This window comes from Galendromus occidentalis, unplaced genomic scaffold (genome assembly GCF_000255335.2).
Source record: "Galendromus occidentalis unplaced genomic scaffold, Mocc_1.1 scf7180000077460, whole genome shotgun sequence".
Classification (NCBI taxonomy): Eukaryota; Metazoa; Arthropoda; class Arachnida; order Mesostigmata; family Phytoseiidae; genus Galendromus; species Galendromus occidentalis.
In genome coordinates, this window is record NW_003805448.1 from 826802 (window position 1) to 846264 (window position 19463).

Consider the following 19463-nt stretch of genomic DNA (forward strand, 5'->3'; position numbering starts at 1 on the left):
CACCACCTCCCGTTACTCTTCATGAATAATTCTTCTTAAAAGTCGTTGTTGTTTCCGTACTCGCAATTGTTGTCGCAGTCGGCGTTGGGGCTCGCGCCGGGCTGGTAGGCTCGCTCTGAGATGAGAGCTCCCTTGTAGAGCCACAACACGAAGCCGAGTTGAATCGGTGGAATTTTCTCCTAGTTGAAGTCTTCGTTGTTGTTGTTGTTCTCTTACACGAAGCAGCCGAGACTGGCACCGGTGCAGGTACCACGAATGCCGCATTGCGAAATCCCGGCGAAGTCCCACTCTGATCGCTTCGTTGCTGATATTGCTGCTGCTCTCGCAGTTTCAGAGAGAATTTTGAGGAAAAACTTGTCGGATATTCATTGCGGCGTTTCGGTGGGAGTAAGCGGGTCATCAACTTCCTGCTTGACTTCTGTCACTGGAAGAATCTGTTCCTTATGTCTCTCGTTGTTGTCGTTGATGTCCTGCATCTGTTTAGAGCCAGCTTTCTTGACCAGAGAGAGCGCTTCAGGATCTGGTTCGAACTTGGAGCTCAAGACGGATTCTGGAGAGGCCGAAATCTCGCGACGGAGTAAGTCACCGTTGTCCAACGACGCACCGATGTGCAAATGATTCGCGAGCGGATATTGCATTTGCTGTTGAAGATGCCTCACTAAGGACAGCGGAGAGCTCATCGCCTCCGAGGACGAGCCGCCTTTATTCACCAATGATAACGGACTGTCGGGTTCGTGACCTCCAAGTAGAGTAGGCAAACCTCCAGACGCGGCAGCAGCTGGAAACACCAAGGGCCGTCGTGAGCACGCTTCGATCGACGCAACGATCCCGTCTACCCGCCACCCCCTCAGTCCGGAACCCGGATCGAGCACAAGAAAGAAAAACGCTTACCATTCAAAAAGCTCGCATTCAGATACGGATTGAAGTACAGGTCCGGCCGGGAAATCGCCATCACCTGATTGAGGTCCATCGGATCGAGCTTCTTGCCCTTCTTGTTTTCGTTTTTGGGCGGCGTCGCTTGATTATTTGGTGCGAGCAGCGCCAGCTGTTGGCTCTGTTGCTGGTTCCATACATGAGTGCCCATATGCACCTTGAGGTTGCCTTTTGTGGTGAAAGCGCGGGAACAGACGGCGCAGCGGAACGGCTTGTCTCCGGTGTGAGTTCGAAGGTGGATCTGGAGCGGAATGCTTCAAATGAAACTCACTCTCAATGAACCCTAATTAGCTTCCCACTCGGCTGCTTCCCCGCTCATTCGAGTCCGTCCGACTGCCCGACCGACAGACCGCCCAAATGCCTGACCTCCCTCCCTCCGCTTCGCTCGCTCACTCACTCGCACGCTTGCCTTACAGCTCAGCGACTTTGAACGCAATTCGAGCGTGTCGCAAACGGAACTCGAATTATGGCATCGGAGCCGAGTCGATTCGCTTTCAACCTCGGAATTTTCCTCACGAAACTCACCTGGAGAGAGCTGGAACTGGAGAAAGGTCTCTGGCAGTAATTGCAGACGTGTCTACTGGTCGGCGTCGACGAAGTCGATCCTAGCGGACTCTGTATCGACGGTGATGTTCCTCGGGATGAGTCTGAGGAGTTCTCGCCGGCTCCGCTGTTCGGCGACGTTGGCAGGAGCTGAAACAGCGGAAGATCGCTCCGATGAGTTCGAGATTTCTCCGACTGGTTCCAGCCGCTCCTCGACGGCACGACCACACCCAGGCCCACCATGGGTCGTTCAATTTGCATGGCGTCTCTCGGGACTCTTACCGGGACTTGGAGAGCTTGCGGAGCGGCAGTACCCAGTTTGGCATTTGGATTCATCGCTCCCGGAGACGTATTCGTTTGCGTGAAGAGTTGGGGAGGGAGATCCCGGATCTTGTGAGTGAGCATGTGCTGCTTCAGATTTCCTTTCGTAGAGAAACCACGCTCGCAGATCGCGCACTGCAAAAACGCAGACTTGTTTCTAAACGAGTACCGATTCGGCCGACTTCCGTCGCCACCGGTCCCGTGTCTGGGTACTATCCCGACCACGGGAATCCCCCGACGGAGATTGCCAACTGCCTACCTTGAAGGGCCTCTCCTTAGTATGACTTCTGTAGTGGATCTCTAGCGCGGAGTTGCAAGCGAATGTTTTGTAGCAAATCTGGCAGGTGGTATTCGGTCTCCCGTTGGGCGATGCCACAGGAAACCTCAATCCCGGTAACAGTTTTCCCTGGGCCAGAAGCTCCGCCTAAAATCGCGAAGGAGTTTGTAGCTTATCCGACCGACCGCGGCATCGAGAACGGACGTTGCCGGTATAGTCATACATTATGGAAAGCTGTACGTGTCACATTTTTTCCCCTAGTGCCTTTTCTCGGTCGACGTGCCGTCTCGCATTTTATTTTGTTCTCTCACTCTAAAGCACATTCCTCAAGTCTCAATTCTCGTCAGTATCAGATCGACCCACGACAAAGATAGAGACAACACAATTTATAGACACACACGAGCCAAGCAAGTCACAGCGACTGCTGCATCAATAGCTCGGCTGGCATTTTACAACAGTCAATCGTTGTCGCTCGTATCATCCGATTGTTGGATGGAGACAAGCGAACAACGAAGAAAGCAAGGAACGAATGGAAAAATACACCAGAAAACTTCGTTTGGCACTTTTAGTTTTTCAGCTACTACTGCTGTTGATTGCTGGGGTTCGTCCCGCACTGAGGGAGATGCCCGCCGCTTCGACCGAAACACCAAATACTTCTTACATCACATTGGGAAAATCGACGAGGCTCGCGATCGCTTCCTCCGACGTGTCTAGCTTACCTGCGTGGGAGGTTTCACTTGGTTGTGGATGGTCTGCAGGAGGTTAGTGACGGCCAGGGCGGCTGCATCGGTCGGATTCGTCGTGTTGAGCTTTGAGAGTGGCTTCGACGAGAGATCGAGCACTGGATCCTGCTTGGGCGAGGAACGGCGTCGATCGGACGCCGCTGTTGTCGCTGAATTATTATTGCCGGCATTCATCCGGCCATCCATGAGCCCCAAAGCGATCCCGCCAAGTCCCTGCGCTCCATTTGTCAACGACTCCAGCGCGGCCAACGAGGTCCCCCCAGTCAACAGTAAAGGCATGGCAAGCGTGTTCTTGCTGAAACCGTTCTCTCCGCCGTTCTCCGGACGAGCATCGTGTCGGTCCGAAGGTCCGTTGTTTTCGGCTTTTTCACTAGGATTTAGAGAATTTCGTCTCAGCTCTTCGATCGTGGCTTTTCGCCTGCTAGCTGTCAGATCGGGGATGAAATTCGCGAGAGCCTCTGGTGGGACTACACCAGGATGACTTAGAGGAGAACTGTTGAGTCTTCCCAAGGAATTGGGTTCCGAGAGGTCGGGTTCGCCCTCTCTGAACGTAACCTCGGGTCGAATGTCCGGTGAAGACCTCGATCCGTCATCGTTGCCCATGTTGAGCTCGCTCGCCCCAGGGGATCGAGACGGGAACAACTCTGGGTTGTCCAACGACGCTCGGGAATTCGGAGTCACTGGCGGAGACTGCCTTTGGGGGGAAGGAGTAGCGCGAGGAGAAAGCCCCTGACCTGGGGAAGATGTGCAGCTGAGGTCCTGAGGTTGACCTGCTTCGAGAAGGAATCAAAACTCCGTCAGCCTCGAAATTCCACAAAGGGGAAGACCTCCCGAGTAGCCTTCCGAAGTCGTGGAGAACTTACTTGTGCTGTTTGTGGAGTCGGTGTTGTTATTGTGACTCCTAACGTGTTGCTGGAGCACGAGTGAGTTGGTGAACTGCTTGGAGCAAAGAGGACACTGATGCATTACTCTAAGAGGGGCCTTGACTCTATGTACGCCCATGTGTGTTTTCAGATTACCCTGGAATTGCGAGCGGGAAAACTGCGTCAACTTCGCCCATTACTCATTGCGAAAAAATCTCGGGGGATCCGGCTCGGATCCCCACCTCCCGGTCTGACGGAGCGACAAGGCTGGGCGGCGAGAATGGGAGAGAGCTCTCGGGGGAAAACGCTCCAGCCGCGGAACGACAGCTGGGGACATGCGAAAAATCGACGTACCTTCGTGGTGAAAGCCCTTCCGCAGAGTTTGCATCTGAAGGGTCTTTCCCCTGTATGAGTTCGATAGTGCATCTGTAACGCACTTCGGCAACTGAGTACCCGCTGGCATATGACACATTGGTTCGGCTCGCCGCCGTTTTGGGCGGAGAGTTCGACCAATTTCTGGATTCCCGATTCAGTGTCTGTGGCAACCTCCATTAGTTCTTCCCACGACTCGTAACCAGCAGGGGCATCTCCGTCCGGAGATTGAACGACGATTCCCGACATCCCGGTGTCGTCGCATTCAGAGATTTCTGACTTGTCCGAAACGGATTGCCCCTGGACGAGCGCCGAATCGGAACTTATGTCTTGTTCGGTGCGCCTTCGCTTTTCGATGGGCTCCACGCGATCAAGTTTCTCCTCTTCATCTGCCAGAGGGAGTCTTTTGCTTCTTGGCTCCTGGGCGTTCATGGGGTCTTTAAGGCTGTTCGAGGGCGCAGGCACGGGCGCGGGGCTCGCACTCAGATTAAGTTCACGATTGGCTGTATGGGCGGAGAGAGAAAATTCCCGCGTTATGATGGGTTCGCTCGACGGCGCGGCGCCGCCGTTCCTTTGCCTCCGCACTCAAAACAGACCGAACTACGAGCACCACTCACCGTTGTCGTGCGACCTGTCACTAGCGTTGCTTTCTTCTTCCTCGTCGTGATTGCTACTGGCCGATTCTGCCAAGCCAAACACTCTCTCTCTACTTTTCTGAAGTTCCTTCGCTAACTGCCACAGTCCAGGCGCCGATACCGAGTTACCCGGCAGGAGGACATTTTCCGCGAGAGGATTATTGGTAGCGTTTTCGACGGATCGTTCCGTGCTGGGGAAGGAGCGCAGCCGGAGGTCTGATGTAGCGGCCGGAGCCAAACGAAGGTCTCCTCCGTTGCCGCTAACTGCTAATAATGATTTCGCCGCTGGAAAAACACATCGTCGGATTAGGGATGTGCTCATCGATCGCCGCGATCACAACCTCGAGCCCCCGGTCCGACGTGAACGTTGAAGGATCTGAGTTTCTCAGCTTACCCGAGTGAGGAGTTGCTAATCCGAGACTCAGTCTAAACCGAGCGTTCTCATCCAGGGGAAGCGGTGCGTTTCCAGCGGTCGACAGGAGCGGTAATGGGCCCAGGGGTAGTTGACCCGGTGGGGGCGACACCCGCTCTCCGGGAGGTTCCAGAAGCGGATAGTGCTTGTCCATATGCTCCGGGACCGGATGTGGATTCATCTGTATATCGGAGCGTCGTACATGAGTTCGAGCTCGTCGCGGACTCCAGCCGCAGTCGAGCTGGAAATCGATATTCGTAGCCGAAAGGTGACTCACCTTAACATGCGGATACTTGGCTTTGTGCCGCTGGAAGTGCACCTTAAGATTTCCCTTGGTGGAGAATCGATTTCCACAAACGTTACACTTAAACGGCCTCTCTCCGGTATGCGAGCGAATGTGGATTTGCAGCGCGGAGTCCGAACCGAATACTTTGCCGCAGAAACGGCATCGGTGCCTGGAGGGATCACTGGTTAGACAATTCGACCATGCCCCGTTCCTGACAGAAATGGTCAGCCCGCAAAAAAGCGTGAGCCTTGAACGTACCTGAAATAATTGTCTTTTCCCTCCCCTCGTCTACCGTCCCCGTTGGCTTCGTCCGGAAATGCGCCGAGGCCGTTGAGTAGGAACGAGCCTCCGGACATCGTGTTCTGAAGAGCTTTCTCGGTGTGTTTCTGCAGGAGCTCCAAAGTATTCGGCGCATTTGGAGTCACCTCAGGGGCAGCATCGGGTGGCAGAGGAGCGCACAGAACACTCACAGGGCCACCTGGACCCTGCTCGGACTTGATCTTTGGGCTTTTGGAGCGATCCTCGGCTTCGCTTTCGCTCGTTGCGGCTCGAGGATCTTCAGCTGCGCGCTCGTCGTCCAGCTCTTCCTGGTTTGTTGTATCGGCTGGCTGTACCTTCGGCGAATCGGGTCTCTCCAAGCTGGCCGTCAACGGATGTCCACCGACGTTGTTCCGAACGTACGCTTCCAGTTGTTGGAAGAGCTGCAGTTGAACCGCTTGTTGTTGACGAAGACTAACTAGTGCATCCTGTTAACACCAAACTCATTGTTATTCTCGGATTTTTCGCCGGAGTCACGAGAAGCTTCGAAAACCGGCTCTCGGTCAGCTGGGTTCTGAAGTCGAATTCTCGTCAAGTGAATCGCGAGGCTTACCTGTAGCGCCGGGGTTGCTGGAGCATCGTTGGAAGATTGGGTGTTGAACTGAGCGACTGCCACTCTAGTTCCCCGGAGCGCTTCGAGGGTCACGTGAGTTGGGGGGAGCTCGCCATCGCCTAAAATGAAGATCAGGCCAATCTAGTAAATCCCCTGCCGGAGCCACGCGCCACTGTCGACACTTATTCATCACCACCATGCACCAATTAGAGCGAGGGAATTTAGCATACTTCGGGCGCGAACTGCGTTCCCAATCTCCCTCCCCCTCCCTCGTTCTAGACATCGGCCAAGTATCGCTATCTCGAAACATGACGAGCGCTGCGACAGTCTCCCTATCAGAAACTTCGCACCGGGCTCGGAGGAATTTCTCCTAAGTTTTTCCTCGCGAAAGCTTCCTCATGCGACTCGGTTCCGAAACGGGAAATAAGTGCCCGGAAAATTCGCCTACCCGACTTGCTGTCCTCCTGCTGAGGGGGTCCAATGCCGGTGCAAGCTCTCTTGTGCAGTAGGAACTCGTTGAGCTCGAGAAATTCGCGTCGACACTTACCACAGACGTGAGCGTCTTGTGATGTGTCTTCAGCTTCATCTGTAAAGCGAATGAGAGAGTGTCAGTTCTTGATGTTTCCCGACAACGTTCCGCTCTGATCTTACCGGATGACCGGCGTCCATCATTCTCACTCACTATCGAGCCCTCCACCATCAAACACGTTCATCCATAGACCCAGCTGACTACGTTCTTTTGTTTGAGCAGAGGTGTTCGGCGCCGACATTCGAGACGTACGATCTCACCTCCGAGCCGCTGATTGTTTATCCGCGGCGCGATTCGATGGATGGGGAGATGCTCTCACTCGTCCGGTCGGTCGGTCTCTCTCCGCCAATGAGGAAGCTTAATTGGCTCAGTCGGTCGTTCGATTTTTCTAGCTCGCTTTTTATCGCTTATCTCGAAAGCTATCAGTCTCTGGCATTATCATTGAATATTAGCTATAGCTAATAAACACTGGCCCGACAGAAATATGGCCCCACCACTAGGCGGGCCGGAGATAACGACAAACGTAACGCATCTGACCATGAGAGAGCTCATCCGTTAACAGCACACTGATTCTTGCTTCGTTTTATTCTGCTTTCCCGCTCCGTCTGCCTCTTCCTCTGTTGCGCGCTCGGCGACGAACCTTTCGGCACTTAATGCAGCCGCCGCCGCCGGCTGATTTAAGAGCGAAAGGTCCCGAGCCGCTGTGCATCTCGATAAGAGCACCACCGCTGGCACCGATATAGGAAGGGATTCGAATTTTTTTGTCGAGTCCGAAATTCGGATTCCGGTCGAAATGAATCGTGCGGCGCAAGCGGTAAGAAACCAGCCGGCGGCAGTTTCTGCGGGACCCATGAGAGCGAAACTCAGATACATTAGTCTGAAAGCTGTTGCTGTCACTGTCTATGAATTTATGGAGTTTATCGAAATGGAATTGCAATGTGAAGTTCAGGGAGCGCGTGGGATGGCCCATCCACATGTTCGACTCAGCTTGTCCTAATTGGACTCTGAGTTTTCAGAGCAACATGTAGGACATATCTCTCCTTAATCCGAGACTGTGTGTATTCCGTGCTCGCGATTATCAGGTACTCGGCTCCTATTGAAGGCGAGCGCTCTGGGCGCTCGAGAGGTCTGTCGACCGACGAACGAACGGGGATGGTGACCAGAGGGCGTCGCTTCAAAAGTCACATAATTTCTGTCCCAGTTATCTTTTTTTTAGGCGGTCTTCGACCGCTTTTAAGTTTTACCCGCTGTCACATCTGCCGTGCCTTGCTCTTCTGCCCGAAGAGGCCATACGATACTGATAAGGGAATTCGGCCAGCCTCGTTTAGACCTCAACCCCGCCGAGCTTTGGTTGAGGAAGCGTTGCTCGGCTTTCCCTTTTCGGTCTCTTAAGCACTCTCGCTGTCGGATCCGACGTTGGCGACAGGCATCGCGTCGACCACAACGACCACGAAGCCAACGAAGACTCTCAGGATTATCTTCAAATTGTATAAAATTTTATTACGACATCTCGCGACGGCCTCCGGAGGCCTCAATGAAGCGGCCGATGTTCAATGAAAGCCAAAAGTCTGGTCCGATAGCTGCACAGAGCCAGCAGGACAAGGAAAACGTATTTTTTCACAACTTCCTCTCGACGTTCCCGCCGCCTGCGAGAGCAGAGCTTCCAGTCGAACCTATCCCGAGCTTTTTCTCGGAAATTTTTCCGGAACTCAGCCGGATCTCGGACTACATTCAGAAATGATCCGCGCCGGCTGCGTCTCCGATATGGCTCCCAATACGAAGCGTGTGGTTCCACTTCTGCCCCTCAACGAGAGATGTCGTCGCGTCCGATCCGATCGTGACGATATCCGAAGCTCAGTCGGAGGTACAGACGACGAAGGCGCTCATCGATCGCGTAGCGCCATCCTGAACTCGAATTGCCATGTAGTCAGCCATGCGTTGAGGCAGACACTTGCCAAGCGACAGGCAAACCACCCACACGGCGGCCTCTTTCCGGAAATCCGACGTAGGCGGCGATCATGTCCGCGACGCGGCTCTCCCTCCATCGAGAATAGGCACACCGCGCTGGAGCTCCCAATGAGCGTGGATCGAATGGTGCGTCAGAAAGGCCGTCGTGATTCCGCCATCAATTTATTACTTGGAAATCGACATTTTCCAATGAGTCATGCCGACGATGATAATATGTGCCTGTCATCAATCGATCGTCTCGGGCTCAGGCCCGGGAGTTGTCCAGCTGGATACTCGGCTGGTCGAGGATCCGTCTGTGCCTCCGACCGACCGACCCGCCGTATGCCCGTTTGTTGAACAGCACAGTTTACGACACACGGAGACCACGCTAGCAAAGCCGGCCTATGACTGATGACTGCGGCGCGATAAGGTCCGGCCCTCCGTCCGTCCGGTCGTTTGGTCGCTTGTCCGATCGCGTACGTAAGTCTGTCTTGCGTGCACAGACAGCGCACAATCTGCGAGTTATATTCAAAACGGGGAACAATTCGGTGAGTGAGCCGGCCGGCGTACAGAACATCCATGGATAGAATTGCTTTACGACGTGTCACAGCTGGCGGCGGTGATCATCGGGAGATAGGATAATTTCCTCTAGAATTTCAGCCTTTCTGTCGCTTGACCTTATAGGCGGCAAACGGTGTCGCCCATCAAAATCTCTCAATTACAGCTCAGGGACCTCATATAGTGAGACTAAGCCTCCCCAGGAGCTTTATCGACTCCTCTGTCTTTCGTTCAGGAGCTCGAGGGGAACTCTCTGGGAGGCTCGGCAGAATGCGCAAGTGAGCGGACGGCCCTCCACCGGACTCCGGGAGGACCTGTCTCGAAGAGTTGCATGGCCATTCGCCATCTTCCTGCAAACTCCGATTGCGGAGCTGGCTCTATGCTCTGCCCTCCTCCGCTCCCCCATTTAAACTCCACAAGACGGCGCACGTTTACGCGGTTCACTCAGAGCGAAGCAGAGAGATGAGTTTCGCGTTGAGGGAAACGTCGGTGCCGACGCGGAGAGCCAGTACCCCTCTCGACAAGAATGGAGATCTTCGCGATGGAGCAGTCTGCCAGAAGTGATTCTCGGTGAGTTTACGGCTGGACAGCGGCGAATCCCGAATCGATATACCTGCGAGCCGAGCCCCGGTCGAAATTCGAGGACACAGGTCGGTGTCTGAGGAGTCACTATTACTCTCGATCGCCCCCACACTTCCGCCGCTTTCTCCCAGGCCGATTGCCGCGGTTCCCCCGATGATACCTCCGCGAGCCCCATTCGGTCCCCTAATGGTCCCCACGACAAAAGATCGGAGTGAGGGAACGCCGACGAGGGTCGACGACGGTCCTTGCGGAAGGGACACCGCTGCGCTGGCGGTAGCTGTGGTAACTATGGCGGTGATAGCGGTGGTGGTGGGCTCCGAGCAGGACGAAGATGAAGAAGAGAAGGACTACGAGGAAGAGAGTGTTTATGAAATGGGAGCAGAAAGGAAAAAGGAGACGAGGAAAGGGAACAAAACTGCACTGCAATGGATCGGGGAGAACGAACCATGGAGCACGGAGGGGATATTGAAAGATGGCTGCTCTCCCGCCCGCCCGCCCGCCAGCCAGCCGCCCGGCAAAAGGAAAAGCAGACAGGCGACGAGGGAACGAAAGAAGAACACCGAAGTGAGCCAGCCAGCGAGCGAGCGCCCATCCAGTCAGTCAGTCCGTCCGTCCGTCCGTCCGTCCGTCCCGACTCCCATCTCGCAAATGCACACCGGAACGAGAATGAAACTGCAAGAAAGACTCGGAATAGCCGAAAAACTAGAAGAGGTGCAGGAGTTCCAACTCGGAGATCACGCACATGAGTACCAAGCAGCACGGCAAACTCTCGTATTGCGATCGCAGTTCTTGGAAGCTCTCCAGGATCCAGTTCGCTCCCAGAGCTCCCCGGGAGTAAGATCTCTTCAGGCAGAGAATAATCGCCAAGTCAGGCTAGGAGTTATTTTTCCATCCCTCGAAGAACCTTTCCTCGTATCGGCGATTTTTTTCGGAATATATTCAAATCCATTTTTGCGGACAGTGTCCGCCATGTCGGTGAGAACGCCATGAGCACGACTGCTCACTGAAAAGTCCTCCCCATAAACGGGTATCGCATAATGCAGCGGAATATCTCCGCGGGGAGCGGCTCGCCTGTGGGGAACTCGAGGGCATTATAACGAGTTTTCCTCATATTTCGCTCGGTAGGGTGTGAGTTGAAGCAGGCTTGGCCCCTCCCACCTCGATGCATGATGTGTTCCTCCTCCGCCCGTTCGCCCCATGTCATATTTTGCTTCTCCAGCAAGCATTTCATATGCCCCTCGTCGTCTCCTCGGGAGCTCTGCTCATATAGAGCTGTTCTCGGAAAAAAATGTCGTAAGCCTCTGAGCCAGCTGTAGCGGTCTCAGTCAGTCAGTCAGTCAGTCGGTAGCACCTCCACAAGCCAGCGGCTCGAACAACAATAACAACCCTAACACAACAGCTTTGCTTGAGAGCCTTCCGGAACTTGTATTATTACGGAAGTAGTGTTGACGTTTTACGACGCCGTCGACGTAATCCTCGAGCTACACGGAGTCGCTATTACGCACAGAAGTGTTGCAGTCAACGCGCTCGCTCTCTCTCTTCATATCGGCGGCGAGCCAGACCGACCGACCGAAGAAACAGCACTCGTTCGACCAAGTTCCGTTCGGACCTTCGACGTCGGAGATAAGTGCCCGCTCTGCCCAAGCTCGGTACACATCGGTTTATCCGGAGAGCGCTCCGGATCGTCCGGACCACGCGGCTCCGTACACCCCAGGCGGCTGGGAGACAGCTCGGGCATACGCAGGCCATCCTTGTGATTTTCGGCCGCTATGATCGTATCGTATCCCGCTCTCGCGCACCATATCGCGATTGAGACGGTGTGATCTGGCGGCGACTCCATATTTCGCTCAGCGAAGCCTCGAAGGAGGAGGGGCAAGCAAGCCACCCACCAGAGAACGCTGTCACTCTCAAATCCAGCGATCTAGTTCCGGAGTCCGCGCGTCTCGATGGCCATGGAGCAAAAAATAAATACATTCTGATATTCGGTGACCTGCTATCGGCCTCGACGGCGGAGCCCGAACTCGATCTTTTGTGATCCTTTGGTAATCCTCATACAATCGTGGCTCCTTGCTCTCTGTACTGGTGGCTTGCTGAGCTCCGTGGTCGACCGCTCGCATGGCCGGTCGGCCGGCTCGTTCGCTCAGTATAATTAACTTTGAAGGGTATGCGCATATGAGATATACGGGAGCGAGTTTGCCACTCGTTTGCCTTCCCGTCCGTTAACCGGCCTTCCCGCTGCCCAGACGCTCGCCGACCGGCCCGCTCGCTTGCTTGCCTCTATGGATGTTGACTCAGGGCTCGCTTCGCTCACTCAGTCAATCGTTGGCAAGCCAAATAGCTAGATGGCTGGCGGCGGGCTCGCCGGCTACCCGGTTGACTGGCTGAACATAGACGAAGAGAGATGGACCGTGCAGCAGCAGCAGCAGCGGTTTCGAAAGCTCGCGAATCCACAAACGCTGGAAATCACTGAACATCAAACCAGTGAGGAGGCGCGGCGAGCTGGCGACTTTCTGAGGATCAAACCTCCAGAGCCTCGGAGCGTCCGATCTCCGAATTTCTCGACTATTAGTGCTCCAGGGAGTGTTGTCTCCGGGGATCGTCGTTCGCTTGACTTCGGCTCTCGGAGACTAAAAGGATAGTTGATATTTTAGCTGGGAAACTGGATTCTGAAACTTCGATTCAAGGCCCGCGATCTCGCAAAATTCAGTGATCGTACGCTGATGGGGGAATATTACGTCGCAGATCCAATCAACGATGTGGCTATTCCCGCGCCTGCTCGCCCGCCTGCCAGTGAGACTGTCCATCCACGTGACCCGCGGGAGAAATTGCGCGAGAAAGTTCCAGGCTGTACTGAGAACGGCTCAGGCGTATTTTTTCCCGCTCACCAGGGTAAGTAATGACGAGATTTGTCGCTCGACGTAATGAAGAATTTCGAAAGCGAAATGAGAACGGGCTTCTGCAGCGGCGCTTCGGGAAAGGGAGTCAGTGCCCCCTGGGAGGGATCGGAGGGGGAAGGGGCTTCCGAACTCGAGGGGCGCCAAGGAAATAAGAGGACAAGCCTAGGAGTATGGAAGAGGGGGCATACGGGGAACAATGGAAGATGAAGAGCGATTCTTGGTGGGAGGAGCTCCGTGCGTCGGGAGAGGGAAGTTTTCTGCAGCGGAGCGAAGTGAGTGAGCGAACGACCCACGAGCCAAGGCTGGCTGCATGGCGGCGCGCCTATCCAGCTAGCGAGGGATATGCAAAATGGAATATATTTCCATATATTGTGCATAGGGCCCTCTCCGACGTCGGCGGCGGCGGCGTTTCCTCTCTCGCTCCCGCTTCTCTCTGTCCCCAGCCTGCCCGCCGCCGGTCCGTCCCCTTTCCTCGCTCCCGACTCGGCCCTTCCATCGCGCGGCTCCGACGGTGGCGGCGCCGCCGCCGGCTCCCTATCCCGCTCCGCTTCCCTACGCGCTGCGCACTGCCCCCCCACACTCCCCCTTCCCCGCCTGACATCCCGGTCCTCCCATATAGCATACACATCTCATACGCATACGTAGCGCCCTCTTCCACTGCCTGCTATGGTATGCCCGCCGTGCTATGCTGACTAAAAGGCGGCTGCTCGTTCGCCGTCGGATCGACTGACTGCAACGCGACTGTCACGGCTTATTCCGTAGAATACGAGACGTGCGCAGGAACGCCACGCATTTCGAGACGTTAACAGGAAGAAGACGACATGAACAAAGCTGCAGCAGCAGAAAAGATTCCAGCGGAGAGTTCTGTTCCTATATAACTCATCCACTTTGAAACTCATCCGCGGATCGTCAACTCGAGCTACCTCGTGCGAGGAGCGCTTTCGCCTGAACTCCACTCGAATCACATCGCTTGCAGCAGGGAATCACATCCGGTCGATTCCTTTGGCTTCACATGGGGTTTGCTTTTTCCGTGGAATGATGTTCCACACGCTCTCGCTTTCGGGAACCAGAGATGTTCGGGGGACAGGCTCAGAGCACTGGGGTCGGAACGGATATCTCTGAATCGGTTCATTTATATGGAAAGTATTGGGCTGTCATGCTGTTCCTCTTCTTCTGTCGCCAGTATATATTTCTGTGTCTCTTGCTTCGATCCTTCCCTTTTTGATTCGACGTCTATCTCGCTTCCCCGATGTCCCGTTCCTTTCAGAGAGTTGTCTTCGTCTCCGTTCGTCTTTGATTCCAGTCTCTCCCTTGTGAACGAAGGATTGAAGGCATCGCAGACGAGGCTATGGATGGAGAGCACGGAAGAGGAATAAAACCCCGGAGCGGATGAAAGCAGTTTCTCGGAAGAGCTTGCCGTGGTTGAAATGAAATAATAGACGATAGTGTACTCCTCGGGTGTAGCATCGGAAAGTTCGCGAATCACATCGAATGGACCTGAGCTCTCGAAGGAGTTCCTCTCCCGAAGGCATAGAGATTCGCCCGCTCGGAACGCCTCTTCAGAACGTCGACAGACCTATCGCACGGCGGAAATATTGCGCTCCGGAAAAACGTGGTCACGCCCGTCCGATCGACCAATCGGTGGAGTCATTGGGGAGCTCGAGAGAACGCATTCATCCGAGTACGCGAGGGGAAAGCTAAGATCCCCGCTTCGTCGCTAGGGTATCCGCGCAGAATGCTCCTCAGAGATGCGCAATTTCAGATCGCTCTGATTGCAGATGTCTCTCTTCCCGACCGGCGACGAAAGCCGACTAGTGAGCCGCTCCACCGCCGCCGCCGCCATCGTCGACGCTACCGTGAATTATGCAGCGATGGGTCCCCGAATCCTCATCACCTGTCCCCTCCAACCAGCCATACGGCCGACCAACCCACTAAGCAAGCGAGCGAGCGAGCTGCCACCCCCTCCCCCGTGGAAAAGTGCGGGTTCCCTTCCTCTCGTCCTATTCTCCTTCCATCGCGGCCGGATGGCTGACTGGCTAAAGCTGCCCCCTTCCCACCCTCCGTCGAGGCCCTTCTGTCCGCCCTCCTCATAACCCCCTATTAAGCTTGCCTGCTTGCTTGCCAGCAAGCCAGCCCGTCGGCCGACCGACCGGCCTGGCACCATTCCCCGTTGTCGCTTCCCCTTGCTCGAGTTTTCCTCCATCGCGAAACCCCTCCTCCATACCGAGCCTCCAGCTTCTCGAAGCCAGCGATGCTCTCTCTTTCTCGCTCGTTCGCTCATTCGTTCGTTCGTTCGCCGGCTCGCCTGCTTTGATTCTCTCTCTCGCTAAAAACTTTAAATCGACCTCGTCATTAATTTGGCCCTTTCCGTTTTGCGGCCCTCCCTCTTTCCCTGCTGACTGCTGCCTCCCTTCTTTCCATACTTCCTTCCTGCCTGGCTGCTTGGCTGTCGGCCCGTCGGTCGGTCCTTCGGCCGGTCTGCTTGCCTTCCTTCTCAAGTAGCGGTTGTTCCTTTCGCTCCCTCTTTCACTGGAGCTCCCTCATATATGTATGGAAAATGTATGCTCCCTCTTTGCCTCTCGTTTCCCTCTCGCACTCCCTCTTCGCTCGCTCGCGCGCGCGCTCGTCCGCCCTCCGCCGCCTGCCTTCGTGTCTTCCTTCCTTCGGTCGGTCGCCGTTCCTCGCTCGCTGTGCGTTTGCCCTTTTGTTTCGTTCGCTGACTAGGTTGCGGGCGCTCGGCCCCAAGCTCGAGAAAGCTGGAGCAAGCCAAGCAACCCAACGACCACACATCCAACCACCCACCCACCCTACCGAGCCCTCGCAGGCCGTGGCTCACTCAGTCCCTTGAAAAAGACGCCGTCCCCCCTCCCTGGTAGTCACCCTTTTCCTTGGCTCCTCAGCTCCAAAACTGCGAAAGAAAACGGCTGACATTATCGGTGCCCCCCCCCACAAGATAAAGCTGGGAGCCATGGAATAGCTTGAACCAACAGCGTTATCCGCACGAAGCTGATTGTCGGTTTCGTTTTACGGCTCGCTCACCTGATCTCGAGCGAGGTCTCAACCCTCGTGCTTCACGGCACACAGACGAACCACCGGAGCTTCCCCTTCCGGAAGGGGAACGGATGGGAGTGCGGGAAACTCCCATGGTCTATTCAATGATTATGATATCTCTCGCTCACAACGGAGGGCGCATCGGTTCGAGGTCCGCAATGGAATCTCAGAGTTCGTTCGCTTTCGTAAGTAATTTGAAACCGCTCGTCAACGCGACGTCAACCCTCTCCGGCAGTGATACATCCTTCTTCTCCCGACCTCATTCAGGTTCGGATCTCTTTCGACAGAATACTTTGCGCCGCTCAGCTGACAATCATTGTTCCAAAGTGAAGGGTGCATATTTAGCCCGGCCGTCGCTCGTCCAGACGGACTAACGTATGGACGGACAGACGTACGGGCCGACAGCCAGAGACGCATGAACTGACGACCGGCAGACGCACTCGGTCGCTCATTCTTTCGCTCTCTCTTCTTCTCTCGGTAGCTGAATTAACAGGGATTATTCGGCCCCCATTTCTTGCCCCCTCCGCGCCCTCACAGTCCGTCGGCGCTCGGTCGGGGACTTGCTCGTGAGGAAGAGAGGGCTGGGTCGGATGAGTTGGAAGAGGGACCGGGGGACGAGTGAGAGGGCATACGCGCTTTGATTGGCTCTCCCTTGGTCTCGGTCTCGATGGTATTATCATACATGCGCGCACTACTCCTGCCACCGCCGCCGCCGCCGCTACCACCACTGCCGGTGCCGCCGCAGCGGCCGCTTCCTATTCTTGCTTCGTTCCATCTCGATCCTGCTCCGAGCTGGCTGCTGCTGTATGCGGGTTGAGATGAATCCATGGATGGAATCCAGATGAGCCCCGCTCCACGCTGTGCCTGCCCCACTTCGCCCTCCGCATACACTCACTCGCACGAACGAAGGAGTCGACGGAGGAGGGGCAAACGAATCAACGTTCAAGACAAGAGACAGCCACTGAGATGGTCAGTATTGTTCCGACCGAGGATACCTCGATCATACGCAACTTCTGTCTCGGATGCCGTCTCGATCATGGATCGCGGATAGAGTGTCCGGAAATTTTACCCCTCAATTCATTCGACTGCGGAACAGGACGTTCTCAGTCCGTCGTTTCCAAGGACAGTACCGTTCCGAATGGGTCGATTCGATGAATTTCGATAATGAGCCTCGATCGAGCAGAAATGTCCCGAGAGCTCAGGGGAGAACGAGATTGTTGGATCGGTATCGATCTTAGAGATATTGATATTGTTCCGGTTTACTGCCCGCTCGGCTCAACACAGATTCAGGAAGTCAAAACACGGGGCTCGACGAATCGACCGTTTACGAGTTTGCGCTGCCGATTTCCATATTTGAAAGCGAAGACAAAAGCTTTTTGGAAACGTTTTCCACTATTTACACTAAACGTGTATTTATACAATTCGTCGGCCTGGGCCAAGCCAGAGGCAATATAGCCGAGAAGACAAAATGGTTACATGCTCGATAGATTTCCGGAGACCCGTCGCTGTGGTGTTGTCTACCGACATTTCGAACGAAGAATAATTCCATCACTTCGAAATCCTGTATATAAGGGAACTTTCTATCAGCCATTCAGAATTTCCATTGATTGGTATCCATTGATTCATGATTCTGTAGAATCGACCTTTCTTCACGGGGGATTCTCATGGAGAATTCGGATACCCTCGACTAGAGATCCCTCGGGGTAGGGCTGGTTCCCCGCGATTTTCGGTGTTGGCAGTCAGTCCGAAGATCTCCAAGAGTCCGAAATAGCGCGCAAACGCTTCGAAGCTGCGTGAAATTGAGACTGACAGCTCAAACGCTTCGGAGTCATAATCGGAAGATCGAGAACACTTTTCCCTAGTATTGATGGAATAGGGTTCCAGTGCTCCATGAATATCTGAGCCCTTGAAAAGCGCCGGGCCTGTTTCTGTTCGCGGCATTTTTGCGATCGTCTAGTTAGCCGATGAGAGCAAAGAATCGCTGCTAGAGAACATCGGCGATAGTGCCCATTGCTCATCGGATGATCCGGCACTCCAAGAGCAGTCTGTTCGACACCGACAATAATTTCATCTGCTCCGGAATCTTCATTGAGAATTTCCGATCCGGACTCAATATTCCCAAGCCTCATATCGGTTTCTTGAATCGCAGCGTATCGGTTCCGACTTTTCGTTCTACGCGGTGCCCAATGGGTTATCGGATCCACCGCGTAAATCTCTCGGACCGCACGTATTCTCATTGTTGGCTGACAGCAGCGAAACCCGGCAGCGTTTTTGAAAGCTCCGTGGAAAAGGATCATTGCTCGGCCGACATCTCTGATATCCATATTCCGCTCCGTTTTCTCTCTCCGGGGCCCTGCTCCGATCCGGAATTTTCGGTCGTGTACCGACCGGCGCTATGACTCGTATCAGGAAGAGAGCTCACCAGGGACCTCGCGAGGACTCCGATGAGCGACAACTACCGCTTCACTTCTATTTCTAATCCGATTGGAATTTCCCACAAATATCTCGCTTCCTTTCGTTGTTTCATTTTCTTCCGTCGTGTCGGCTCGCTAACAGACGCAGTTCTCGGGTCCTCGGCAACAATGCTCCGTTCCGGACGGTACGCAGCGCATATCTGAGCCCACGGGCACTGGGGAAGATCACGAGGTTGTCAACATCGTTTGAGGAACAATCCGAGACCTCAGAACGAGATGAACAGAATAGAGAAAAAATGAATCGCGAAACAACGGCGAACCATGATCCTTCATCGCGGTCAACCGCTGTCGTCGTTGTCGCGGTGTCCGTCTCCTCATCATTGTTTCACGATTATTCGACGGGAATTGAGAGAAAAAAGAAGGAGACGACGATGAACGGCGAATGGGAAGAGGAACTCGAAGCCGAACTTTAATGTCACCAGAATGGGATCAGTTCACGAAACAATACCGGGGAGTGCTGAACTTCAAATGTGTGCCTGCAGCGTATCTTCCTTTTCATCGCCATGATCGTCGTCATGATCATGCGGCGACATCGCTGGGCTCGCTTGAATGAAGGAAATTCTCAACAATCCCAACTTGACGACAATTCCTCAAAAGCAATACGCTACTTTGGCTTTTAAATTTGAATTGTTGATATAGCGCCGTTCGCGGCGGTCGGTCGAGCAGCCGGTGAAATCACGATCGTCCGTCGGTCGCAACGTCTGCTGAATGTCCCCGGCTATCTCTCATGGAATGGATGGACTGACGGACTCACGTCGCGTCGGTCGCCCAGACGAACGGATAGGCAGATGAACGGATTGTTTAGCGTTGTCGTCCCGGAGCCACCCTGACCAACGTCCCTGCCGCTTGTTTTGGTTGGAAACAAGCACGGCGAAACAATAGATCAAAAAGCCGCAAAAGGAACAATGCTCAAAGAAACTTCGCGCATTGCTTCCCGCCAACGCCTCTTTGCTTTTACTCGAAAATTTCTCTTAGAAGAACCAGATCGATTCCCAAGTTCCGACACCGAATCGGAGTTACGCGCCTCGAGAGCCCATCGCCAGCCCTTTCAATTCTCCGATCGCAAAGTGCAGACAAGCGCTTTTCGATTTCCCCACGTTTCCCGGCTGTTCGTATCAGCTCGTGATGTCTTGCATTCTCACACGTGCATAGAGCATTCTAAGCATCTT

The 19463-nt window shown here is 54.6% G+C and overlaps 1 protein-coding gene across 1 annotated transcript in view; it reads right to left on the reverse strand.

Annotated features, from left to right (window-relative positions):
- Positions 1–365: 365 nt before the first annotated feature.
- The window catches only part of LOC100905050 (sal-like protein 1), a 63442-nt gene continuing 44344 nt past the window's right edge, over positions 366–19463 (reverse strand). The window contains exons 3-16 of the mRNA XM_029111697.1: positions 6705–6842; positions 6257–6375; positions 5644–6131; positions 5377–5554; positions 5082–5280; positions 4670–4972; positions 4035–4555; positions 3681–3837; positions 2794–3590; positions 2057–2221; positions 1759–1932; positions 1459–1626; positions 892–1174; positions 366–778 (exon numbers count right to left, since the gene is read on the reverse strand). Of these exons, the coding sequence (XP_028967530.1) occupies positions 366–778; positions 892–1174; positions 1459–1626; positions 1759–1932; positions 2057–2221; positions 2794–3590; positions 3681–3837; positions 4035–4555; positions 4670–4972; positions 5082–5280; positions 5377–5554; positions 5644–6131; positions 6257–6375; positions 6705–6842 (4103 nt within the window). The remainder of the gene's footprint in view (positions 779–891; positions 1175–1458; positions 1627–1758; positions 1933–2056; positions 2222–2793; positions 3591–3680; positions 3838–4034; positions 4556–4669; positions 4973–5081; positions 5281–5376; positions 5555–5643; positions 6132–6256; positions 6376–6704; positions 6843–19463) is intronic.